At 43.3% G+C, this 12,109-nt stretch overlaps 1 protein-coding gene across 2 annotated transcripts in view; it reads left to right on the top strand.

The window, feature by feature from the left end:
- Positions 1 to 12,109, top strand: part of LOC130521913 (A disintegrin and metalloproteinase with thrombospondin motifs 12) — a 42,099-nt gene that overhangs the window by 20,950 nt on the left and 9,040 nt on the right. For both annotated transcript variants that reach the window (XM_057025788.1, XM_057025789.1), the window contains 10 exons: positions 1,783 to 1,875; positions 2,444 to 2,589; positions 3,453 to 3,622; positions 3,712 to 3,845; positions 5,333 to 5,453; positions 6,183 to 6,427; positions 6,530 to 6,671; positions 8,564 to 8,690; positions 9,670 to 9,883; positions 10,102 to 11,640. In XM_057025788.1, the coding sequence (XP_056881768.1) occupies positions 1,783 to 1,875; positions 2,444 to 2,589; positions 3,453 to 3,622; positions 3,712 to 3,845; positions 5,333 to 5,453; positions 6,183 to 6,427; positions 6,530 to 6,671; positions 8,564 to 8,690; positions 9,670 to 9,883; positions 10,102 to 11,640 (2,931 nt within the window). The remainder of the gene's footprint in view (positions 1 to 1,782; positions 1,876 to 2,443; positions 2,590 to 3,452; positions 3,623 to 3,711; positions 3,846 to 5,332; positions 5,454 to 6,182; positions 6,428 to 6,529; positions 6,672 to 8,563; positions 8,691 to 9,669; positions 9,884 to 10,101; positions 11,641 to 12,109) is intronic.

Below are 12,109 nucleotides of genomic sequence, written 5' to 3'. Positions count from 1 at the left end.
GCAAGCAGCTCGCCAGAAACACCCCCTCCCTTAGCCACACCACGCCATCCATCCTGAACTGAGGGTTTGAATGGGAAAAAACCTTCAGTACAAGGAAAATCTCAAATCTCACCATGCAGCTGGTGGCGCTAACACAGGTCAGACGTGACAGGAGGCAATTACAGCAGCCGGGTGTGGGAAGGTTAACAAGCAGATGAGAACAGATATAGGATGTGGAAGGAGAAACTGGAGCAATTAGATCAATAAAAGATCCCCCCCCCCACACACACACACACATACATACATACATACACACACCATGCAACATGGTGTTCCTGTAAACAACATGACGTGCAGGTTTTATAAGCAGCGCTGGATGGAAAAACAGCAGAAGGATCACAGAACCACCAGAAGTGGGTCCTGCTCTGTTCTGGTGTCCTGTACAGCACAATTCCACAAGTCCTCAGATTTCTGTCCCAACCAAACCTTTTTAGAAAATCCTTGCATGCGATATCATAGAACCACAAGATAAATATTTTGAACCCAAAGAAAACCTTATCTAAACACACCTGCAGAACAACAAATGGCACAAACCCAAATACAGATTAGAGTGACCCAGTTTAAATCCAGTCAGCTGTAGTGAGAGAAGTAGCAATAACAGCACATGTACATTTAGTCTACATGCCATTAAAGACTTTCTACAGTCAGTGTTCAATTTATCCTTATACTTCTTTTCTGAGAGAAAAAAACATATGTTGTAGTGCTGGATTTTCATTTCCTTATTTTTGTGTGGGGGTTTTCTGTTGCCTCTGACTGGTATTTTCCCAGTCCTCTGTCTAAGTGATTAAGTCGGTTGTGGAGAAAGATGTTTTATTCACATCAAGCCCACCTTCATTTCTCCTCCTCCATTCGTTTCCAGCTATTGATATAACAGGACATGCCGTGCAAATTTCGTGAAAATCCAAATAGCAAAGAAAGATCCACCATAGCAAGATGTGTTTGCATTTAAACTAATATTTTTGCTTACATTCTGTCAGGAAGTGACCTACCAATAAGTAACGGAAACACCATTTATTTATAGAACATTTTAAAGACAATGAACTTGATATTAATGCCCTAAAATTTGGAATAGCAAGATTAGATATGAATGGACTATTTACCACTTCTCTGGTTTTCTCGCCATTTTAGTCAGTCCATCCATCCGTCCGTCTGACCAGCATTCATACTGTTTCAAGAGAAACCGTGAAAAAATTACTTTTAATCCAGGGCTGACATCATACAACAAAGGAAAACTTGACCCAGACATAAAAATAGCACTTAGTGGGTCAGTTATAAGGTGTTCCTCCCATCCTCAAGTTCCCACTTCACCCGGCCATGATGTCAGAGGCTTCGGGGTTTTTCCGTGTTTGTGGAGGAGATCGTTGGTCCTGATAGAGGAGGCTGAACTCAAGAGGAATATGATTCCATCTAAGGAGTTTAAACATCATGTACTACACAGCACACAGTTTATACTCCTATTAGTTTCTTAATAACTTAGAGGCTGAACTAGCTGGCACAAATATCAGAAAAGGTAAAATCACATCAGAGCTGCATCAGACCTTCTGTTGTCAGCGCTTATCACAGGATTTGTTTTACACTAAAAAGAGTTTACATACGATACCACTGAGTGGGCATTTTCCATGAAAAACATGTGTGCATTAGATTAATTGGAGACCCTACTGGGGTTCTGTTTGATCCAAATGGCTCACATACGAGCAGACGCGTGGCCACAGAAGTACCTGAGCATTCTGCTCTTCTCTCTAGAATGTATGCAGTACACTGTGGTGCACGATGGGCACGACCTGCCACTCAAAGCTGGACGGCGCCGTGGATGGGACGAGTTGTGGTGAGGACAAGGTGAGCCCTCTCGGTGTGTAGGGGGAAAGATGCAGGCTGTGCAAGAGAAGAGGTCGTGCTTCTGAAGGGTTTCTGCTATTAGCTTGGTGAAACCCGCACACACACACACACACACACACACACAGTCAAATACTTTAATTAGGCACATTATCATTCATTGACTTTTCAATGAAAACACTTACACCACTAATAGAGTATTAAAAAGAGACTAATTAAAAAGTTTTATCGAAGCACTGCCTTACATGAGTCACTGTTATATCACTTTAAAGTTCGTGGTTCTAAACTGTGTTACGGTGATAATTTACTAAACAGAACCTGTCTGTCTTTAAAAGGAGGGTCTGTGTGGGCAGATCTGTTAATCTAACAGCATGTAACGGTCTGCCGTTGAAAACAGCTTCCTCCAGAAAAGCTGTTTTTAGCAACATTAACTATCAGCCATCAATACTGCTCCATGTACTGTTTTTAATACAAAGCTAACTGGGATGTGTTCTGATTTAATGAATGTTTTATCTGGGTGTTTACCTTAATGTAATCCATTTGGTGACATGACCTTCTGTGTAATCACCAGTGGTGTTTCCGGGGGGAGTGCTTGCCCGTCGGGCATCAGCCTGCGATGATAAACGGAGGTTGGGGATCGTGGAGCGAGTGGTCGGCCTGCTCCAGGACATGTGGAGCCGGAGTCCAGAATGCCCACAGAGACTGTGATAACCCAGTGTAAGTTCACCATGCCAACAAAAAGAAAACTTAAAACACCGTTTAGTTTGCTGTTGCGACCAACAAAAAGCTCTGAGTAAGAATTGGACTCTATTATCATTATTATTCAAATGAACATCTCAGATATTTTACAACCATTCGTTCATTTAATGTGTTGATAAATTGTCACACATTGATAAGGGAATTTTGCCAGAAAAAAATATTTTTGTATCATTTTAACAAAAAAATTTTGGATTCCAATAAAGAGTCAAAAGATTATTATCTACTGATATGAAGCAGACTCCAGGCTGAGATGAATGGAGCTCCTGTGATGGATGCTGACAGGCTGAGTAGGTGGACAGGTCCCCACGGGGTGATCTGATCCAATTGACATCGACAGGGTGGCGCATCTTCTGAAGGTGTTTCGGTGTCGTGGGCAGAGACTGTGGAGCAGGAAGAGAGCCAGGGAGGAATGGAGGAGTGGGGAGTCAACAACATCTGCCATGGCCACCTTTATCCAAGTCTGAACATTCAAACAGTCCCCCAAATTGTGAGAGCAGAAAATGTCCTCATCTTTTAGTCTATGTAGTGTTTACAAACACGCACATGCAAGTTTTTCCTAAATTAAATCAAATGGATAAAATTAGTAAAATAACAAACACGGATAATTCGTTCATTTCTCCTTTTGTAGAAAGTGAAGCATAGTGGTCCCCTGGGTGGACCATTTGGAGCAAGATTCTGGCAGTAGAACTGTGATATTGAGTGTTTTTGTTCAGAAACCAAATAAATAATTGAAAAAAAACTTTAAAAAAGCATAAAAGCAAGCTCACACATCTGACAGAAAGCCTAACTTTTTACTTTTCTTACTTTTTAACAACCTGCAGTCCAAAGTACAGAGGAACATACTGTCTGGGAGAGCGCCGCAGATATAAAATCTGCAACATCACGCCGTGTCCGCAGGAAGTGCCCACCTTCAGAGACGTGCAGTGTGGTCACTTCAACGTCCTGCCGTACAAGGGAACGTTCTACAAGTGGGAAACCGTCTTTAACAAAGGTGAACAGGCCAAACTGATGCTAAACTGTCACCTGGAGGCGTTAATTCATGTAAATGTGACTCTTTGTCCTCTCCTGAAATCCTTTCAGCCAGCCCCTGTGAGCTGCACTGCCGCCCCCTGAATGAAAATTTCTCGGAAAAGTTGCGCGACGCCGTCACCGATGGCACGCTGTGCTACGAGGGCAACAAAAGCAGAGATATGTGCATCAACGGCATCTGTATGGTAGACAGTTTTAGATCCTCTCTAACATGCTGTAGCGTGCATAACAAACGCGCCGGTCTCGGCTTGATTACTGCTCCCGATCTCGTATTTCTCCCACAGTTTGTTTGTTATGAGAATGCACAGTAGGTTCAGTTGACCCTCGTTTTGATTTCTCTTCGGGTGCAGCGGGAATTTGACATTCTGCATGAAAATGAGCTTGTTGTTGCTGTTATCTCTCTGCTCCCACCTATCACTCTGGGCGAAAATGCCAGTCACTGATTAAGGGGGAAAACCGCTGTCTGGATGCTGAGTGGTCCACAATGACGGACTCCAGGACTCTGATTTCATGACATTTTGTGACATTTTTGTCACATTTACTATTACATTTGTGTTCTGAAGGCTATCAACAGTGGACAAAATTACTTTGATTTGTTCCACAATAGAAAAAAATCAGAAAAGCCTCAGATAAAAACAAAAATCTTTTTTCTCGGATGTCTTAAAATTGACGGCCCAAGAAATAAGCTTCCAAATAGATAAAATAGATTACAGCAATATCGTTTTCATATCATAATGTTATTATATTATTATAACCACCATTCAGACATAACATTACGAGCAAATATTGTGTTGATCCCCTTTAAGAAAGCACCCAGCTCACACCATCAAAGTGTGGACCCACCCCCTTCCCCCCGACCCTGAAGGTGTGCTGAGGTTTCTGGCACCAGGATGTTTTCATCAGGTCTTTTAAGAACTGTCATTTCCACTGTGGGGCCTCCATGGATCCCACAGATGCCCGATTGATTTGCGACCTGAGAAACCTGAAGGAGCTGTCAACACCTGGACCTCATCGACGTGCTTCTCAAACATTGCTGAGCCATTTTTGTTCTGTGAGAGGACAGACTCTCCTGTAGAAAGAAGCCACAGCCGTCAGGGAGTATTGCTTCCATGAGAGGGTGATGTCGGCAATGATTAGGTAGGCGCTACGTGTCCACGTGCACGTTTTCCAGCAGCATTTACCCAAATCATCACCACCTTCACGGCCATCCAGGCGATAATGAGCTTTATCACATGAGGATGTGTTTCTGCTCTGCGGTCCAGCCGTGAGGTCCATTAAGCCATTAGTGCTTCTTGTAGTGGCTCCATGTCTTCTGACAGCTTTCTGTTAGAACCTGCATTAACCTCAATGACAATTTGAGCTTAACTTGCCCCTCCGTTGATTGACTCTAAACCAACATTCTGCAGGCCCTGGCCACCTGTGGTCCAGTTGTGTGGTCCAATATATATCCCAGGCTTTAATTGGAACAGGTGGGAGCAGCTGTACAGATGGACCGCAGCATTGTATATAAAGCATGACAAAAAGAACTTCTGTTTTTTTTATTATCAGAAAGGGGAAACTGAAATGAAACTGATGTTCTGTGCTGCAGACGCTGCTCCTCTAGTTTTCCTTCAGTGCAGTTTTTGCCATTTATCTCTATATTGTGGCTTCCTGTCTTGCATGCATGTTGCAGAAGGTTGGTTGTGACTATGTGGTGGAGTCCAGCGCTGTTGAAGACCGATGCGGTGTTTGTAACGGTGACGGCTCCACCTGTACGACAGTGAGGAGAACGTTTGAGGAGAGTGAAGGGCTCGGTATGTTTCTGACCATTTTTTACAATGATATGACTCCCAACAAATTCCACGCATTAAAAAATCACATGTATATCATTCAACTTGGCAGGCTGTCAGCAAAATGGATCCATTAATAATTAAATAAACCTTTAGGTTGATTTATTATTGAAAATATAGTGTTAATGCTTTTACATTGTTATCTATCCGTATATGAACACGTGATGAAATATTGAAACACGAGAGACTGATTATTTATAACAAAATATAACTGATTAACTTCAAAAAGGCTTCAAGTGGTTGAAAGGCTCAAAGTGCAAAATAGTCTTTTGGGTTTCATCATATAATAATGACTGTGAAGAGACAAAGACTGTATTAATGAGAAAGAGTTCATAAATAGTCAAATATATGATAAAATATTAGTTATATTAAATGTTATAAATGTTATATTAATTATATTAAATCCCCAGTCCCTATAATGATATGCTTTATCTGCCAGCATCAAAAATGAGCTTTAACTGAGATACTTCGTATGATAGATAAAGTGATTTGATGATAGCTGTTTTTCCTGCTGACTCTATTTAGGCTTAGGGATAAAGCTAAAGCTTTAAAACAAGCGGTCACTAATACCTAAAAGAGCGAGCAGACTGTTGGGATGATGTCGTTTTCTGCAGATATAATGGAGCTTCATCTCTAAGCCTCATGTTGGTCCGAAGTGGTGGTTTTAGAGAACCATTTGGATATTTCTTTTAGGGTATGTTGACATTGGACTGATACCAGAGGGGGCCAGGGATATCCGTATCGAGGAAGTGGCTGAAGCTGGAAATTTCTTGGCTCTCAGGAGCGACAACCCCAACAAATACTTTCTGAATGGGGGCTGGACGATCCAGTGGAATGGTGACTACAAGGCAGCGGGGACGATATTCACCTATGAGAGGACAAGGCATTTGGAAAACCTGACGTCTCCTGGGCCCACCACGGAACCACTCTGGATTCAAGTAAGACTGCAGCCGAAAGCTGTTAGACACATTCGTTTTATCAGTAAATTGATGAACAACAACAAAGAAATACAAACAAGTTTGCGGAATCTGTGCACTCAGCTCCTTTTTCAAGAGCCAAATCCAGGCGTGCGCTACGAGTACACAATCAATCGGAATACCTCAGACAACAACAGCCTCCCTACATCGAGTTTCTCCTGGAAGTTTGGGTCATGGACTGAATGCAGTGCTACCTGTGGAGCAGGTAGGAACATTATCTTTGGCCCTCCCACAAAGCTGACTTGCTGTGGAACTGATAAAAGAAACTGCATTTGCTCTGCCTGACTTTTCCATGAAAGAGGTTACAAAAGACAGAATAGGGTTGTCTGTCCACGGAGGAAAGCATATTCAGAGAGATGGTAATAAGGTTAAAAAAAGCTCTATATCTCTTTTCATATTAAATCAGACTTAAAAGGAAATTCAAAGCTTTAACAGATGGAAGATTGTCACAGTTGGCACATCATCAATTTTCAGCCCTGTTATCAATAATTCATCGCATCTTTCTTTCCAGAGATGAAAAAAAGCCATTTTCTTTAGAAGCTTTGACGATTACCGTCATCATAATTTTCTTCTGTGTTGGTCTTGTTTAGCCATTCTGTGTGCACCTTTTAAAACTTCTTTGTTGTGCAATAACTATTTTGTTTTGCATCCATCAATTACCTGCATACAGATGACAGAAAGAAGGTTGTTGAACCCAGAACGTCTCCTGCTCAAAGGCTTCGGCACATCTGTCATAAATAAAGGCGACCAGAGTTCCAGCACGTTTAGAGGAACATGAATGTTCTTGACTTCTCAAAGTTTTTTCCCCCCCAGACCAACAGAAGTTCTTTGTTATTGGGAATGCTAACCAAGCAATTAACAGAGTTTGTTCAAGCATTTTGCCCGAGGGCTCATTGGCAGAGGTCAGGGCAGTGGAAGATCGCACCTCCAGATTCATCATTCTATGAAAATGGACTTTAAAATTCAATACTTTACTTTTTGCATGATTTTCAAGCCACGATTGAATTGCTGATGGTGGTGGGTCTGCTTCTCAGCCGAGGCTTCTCTGGTCAGGCACGGTACCGAACCCACAAATGCTCACAAAGGGCTCTGCAATCCAGGGGTGAACTCAGCCTTCACCCAACGTGCATAAATGTCCTTGTTACATTAGTGAAGAAATTCACAGCTTATTATAAGGTCCTCTTTGTTCAAAATCAAAGTAGACGGTGTTTATTCACTGTAAGTTTACAGAAAGCAGAACAACTGGACTGGCCATCAGCATTAGCCATTTTTCGTCTGAGATAGTTTTGTTCTCAACGCAATAACACGGTTTGAATTCCAGCATCAAATGGGAAATTAATCCCATAGCTTCTGAATATGAATATGTCACAGAGTCAAAAAAGACAAGCTCATTAGCTGAAGAGACAGAGCATTAGGTTGGGACGGGATAATTATACTTGTACTGAATCTCAAAGTTTTGCAGTTGATATATACCAAGTTTTTAGTGGAAATATAATATATTCATGAATCTTAAATTATGTAAATATATATTCTTAACAAAAAAGCTGCTCACAGCAAAGAGCAGACTTGAAGTTTAATTGCAGCCAGTATTTCCCTCTTATATTTCCTCATCCGATCAGCCTCATGCTGCTCCTGTGCTCAGTGTGATTTATTATTTCATAATATATGGGAGGACCAGCTCAGTTGAGCCAAAAAAAACAGCCTCTCCAGCCTCCATCTGGGTTTCTGGGTTCTAAATGTAGCAGATTTGCTCTTTCAGCAGTGACTATGAAGGTGTAGCTCTCAGGCGTCTATTGTGGCCCTCAGTGTGCACAGCAGAGAGCACGCAGAGGTGAGAGGTGTCTCGTTCTGATGGAAGATATATCACCTCAGGAGGGTGAGAAGAAGGCTTGAAAGGGAACAAATCCGCCTCAGCCTCAGGAAACAAATACTTTAATGTGCTGCTTTGTGTTTTGCTGTCTGACACCTCCACGATTGATATGTCTCAGCGTGTGTCACTTCATATCTGTCTTTTTAAAGTCTACAATATGTCTGTCACTCGTCTGCATCGGTGTGAGCGTGGTTGAAGCTTTTCCTCTGCTTCCTCTGCTGTTCCAGGCGTTCAGAGGCAGATTGTTCACTGTGTGGAACGGACGACCGGGATAGTGGAGGAGCACTGGTGTGACCCTTTAACCCGCCCCGATGATAACCAAACCAGCTGTCAGAAAGATCCCTGTCCAGCTGTGTGAGTAGTTCCTGGATGTCAGCACTTCATCACTTCATCACTCTGAGCTGGGAGAACTGCCCGTCAAGCTCCGCGATGCTGTCGTCACAGTTTTGGTTTATTTTTGCATTTCTGTCTGAATCTCATGGCAGGAAGCAAAACACTGCTCAGTGAATGCAGTTTATTATAAGTCACTGATGCAGCTGTTGATTCAGTCAGACACAGCTCTTGTTTGTCTTGGGCTTTTTTTGGATGTTTATCTTGTACCTGAATCGGATTCCAAATTTATCTGCTATGTGTTTGCAGGTATCCTGCAGATTTAAATCTCTGTGCTATTTTGTCAGCTGAAGCCCCTTTTGTGCCCTTGATTGTGTCCCATTTATCAACTCCTCCTTGGTGGCTCTGCCCACTGGACTTCTCATTTCCTCATTTATTTCTGCAAATAATGGCCACAACCTCAGATTGTCTTCTCATATTCTCTCAGTCTGGCCTTTGTTTCTTAAGGGTCCCCTGTGTTTTCTTTTTTTGTGTGTTGTTTTCATTGTGTTAGTAATTTAAACTGTTATTTGCTTTTATTTATTGCCGTGCCCTCTCTGGAATTGCTTGCTTGGTCTGGACTGTTTATCTGGTTCTGAACCACCACTGTAATGTGCTTTCCGGTCCCTGCTAGCCATCGAGAACTTGACCCCCACTATTATTGCGGTAGCACACTGACATATTTAGTCTGACTGACACCACTAGAGTAATAATTTATAAAACATGACATACGGCGTATCTGCTTCTCCGCCGCTCCGGATCTTATTTATCAATGCTTCATTATTTTTTCATTTGTAAAAACAGCAGCTATAACGCTCCCTGCAGAAACAAGTGTAAAAACAGTCACATTTATCATTCTCTCTGCTAGAGGTGCAGTTGAAAACATATTTCCATTGTAGCTGTTTTTGATGACCGGGAGGCCATTTGCACTCAATGAATTACCTCTTTCCCCCGCTTGTGTTAGGTGGTGGATTGGCGAGTGGCAGAAATGCTCTGCGAGCTGTGGGGGCTCGGGCCAAACTAAGAGGACCGTCCTCTGCATTCAGGCGGTGAGTGCCGAGGAGCAGAAAGCCCTGTCGTCCAGGGAGTGTGAACACGTGCCCAAACCCGCCTCACTGTCCTCCTGCAACACACACATCCCCTGTCCTGCCGACTGGACTGCTGGCAACTGGTCAAAGGTCAGTCTGGACCAGCATTATGAGCCATTTGTTTCCAAATTCAGATTTATCCTCTTCTCTGGATTCATATTAAGTTTCCAACACAGTGATTTCACAGTGTCTTGAAATTGGGTCCAAAAAAAGAAATTCCATCGCTGCTCTGTTTTTACTTTAACTCTGGTGGTATTGTTATAAAATAAACCCTTTGCATTACTTGTTGGGTCTTTCCGTCCATGCAGTGTTCACTGACCTGTGGAAGCGGCGTTCGTCGCCGTAACATCACCTGCTCCAGAAATACGGGCATTGACTGTGACCCACAGAAGAAGCCCACTGCTGTTGCCATCTGCTCCATTCAAGACTGTCCACAAGAGGTGGATAATTATGGAGACTGGTCTGGCAGCGGCTGGTCCAGCAATGATGTTCTGAATGAAATCAACCCCATATCTGATCTCAAACCTCCACCCAGATACAGCAACACCAGGGCACAGACACCGATTGCCAGCGACGTCAATGCCCTCGGAGATTTTCACTACCACAATAACATAGAAAATATTGGCCGCTTCCCTGAAAGCAGCGTTCAGGTTGATGATTTTTACTATGATTATAATTTCATCAACTTCCATGAAGACTTGGAGGAAACTGCTGAGAATGGTGTGGAGGGCAGCCGCGTGTTTGGTGTTCCACAGGATGCAGGACCAACCCAGATGGCTTCCACGGCGGCCTCAGAGATCGCTGGGATTCCAAAGGTAACTACGGAATCCCTCCATTTCCCACTGGAAAGGGAGGAGATAGCAGACACAATCCTGGACCCCACGGGGGACAATGGAAACGCAGGAGCGGAGAATTCGAAGGAGTGGGACGACTTTCTCTCTGAGGACTATCTCCTGCCCGTCTCCCCCACTCACAGGCCCGTAGTTCAGCATTCACAAACACAAGAAGAGAGAAACAACCATCTCAGTGTGCCAACAAAGGATGCCAACGGACCAGAGGTTGAAAATGGCCTTAGTTTCACAGAGGACAGCCTCACTGTCAACGCTGACGCATCTCATACAACTATTTCTGGCATTCCCAACACACCGACGAGCGCTCCAGTTGGGAATGATAGCCTGTATGTGTATGATAACTATGAAGAGAGTACTGTGATTCCAGAAGACCAGGAAACCTTTCAGTCTGTCCAGCTGGATGAGAGTGCTTCAGAAATACCTCAGACAACCAGTCAGAGCTTCGTTTCTGCATCTGGCTTCATACTGGAGGATTTGGACTCAGATCACAGTGATTTTAGCCCAACATATGCCACTGGTAGATATTCATGGGACACAGACTTTAATCCCACTACTGCCTCACTCTCTGAGGAATACATGCCCACCCCCCTCCCCTACCTGCAAATTTCAGGTAACCACCGGGCGTCTGATATCTCCACATCATCTGGAACTGCAACTGAACCTCCTACAGCGCTGGAAGGAGCCACGCAGGTTTCTCCAGCTGACCTCCTGCCAGCTGTGAGGAAATATGATCCGACTGAGCCTCCCTCCGCTGAGAGAGGGGGCGCAGAGTTCTCCCCCCAGGCTTCGTGGTTGGATTTGGAAGCACTTGATGAAACGCCGATGCCTGTCATGGTGACGGAGAGAAGTATCGGGCTTCCCTCAGCTCATCCAGACCCCCCAACATCTACACGTCCCGCTGTTTTTTGGCCGACTCTGCTGCCAACATCTGTCCAAACTACAGCCTCCCCTCAGGGCACTTTCTCAGGTTACTGGATCACCGGAAACTGGAGTGCAGTGAGTCCACCCATTGCTCTATATCACACTTTTTCTCAGAATTTCCTCTTCTTTGGTGAAAGATTATATGTGTAACATATAACATATATAACAAAAATGACAATCACAATAAATCCACAAGATCCCTGCTGAAAAACAGACAGACACCAGTTGGAGAGGACAGCAACTTAAATATCCAGACATTATTGGAATTAACTTTGAGGTTATCTTTATCGATAAAGCATGCAGAGGGCAGGTGGATTCAGTATGTTAAAGAGATTAAGATGTTCACTTAGAGGCCCACAAAAGCACCTCTTTCAAATCAGACTCAAAAGTCCTAAATATAGTTTTGTAGAATTTGTTGAACTATGATTTTAATTCTGTCAGTTACTTTATTTATTCCTCTTTATTTATTCCTCTTAGGCAGCAGGGCCCACCTTCTGTGTTTGTCTACACATGTGTGCCCATGCGTTTTAAGATTATTTATAGT

This window comes from Takifugu flavidus, chromosome 2, assembly GCF_003711565.1.
Source record: "Takifugu flavidus isolate HTHZ2018 chromosome 2, ASM371156v2, whole genome shotgun sequence".
Classification (NCBI taxonomy): domain Eukaryota; kingdom Metazoa; phylum Chordata; class Actinopteri; order Tetraodontiformes; family Tetraodontidae; genus Takifugu; species Takifugu flavidus.
The sequence above is the reverse complement of the archived record's forward strand: the minus strand, read 5'-3'. Positions and strand labels throughout refer to the sequence as shown.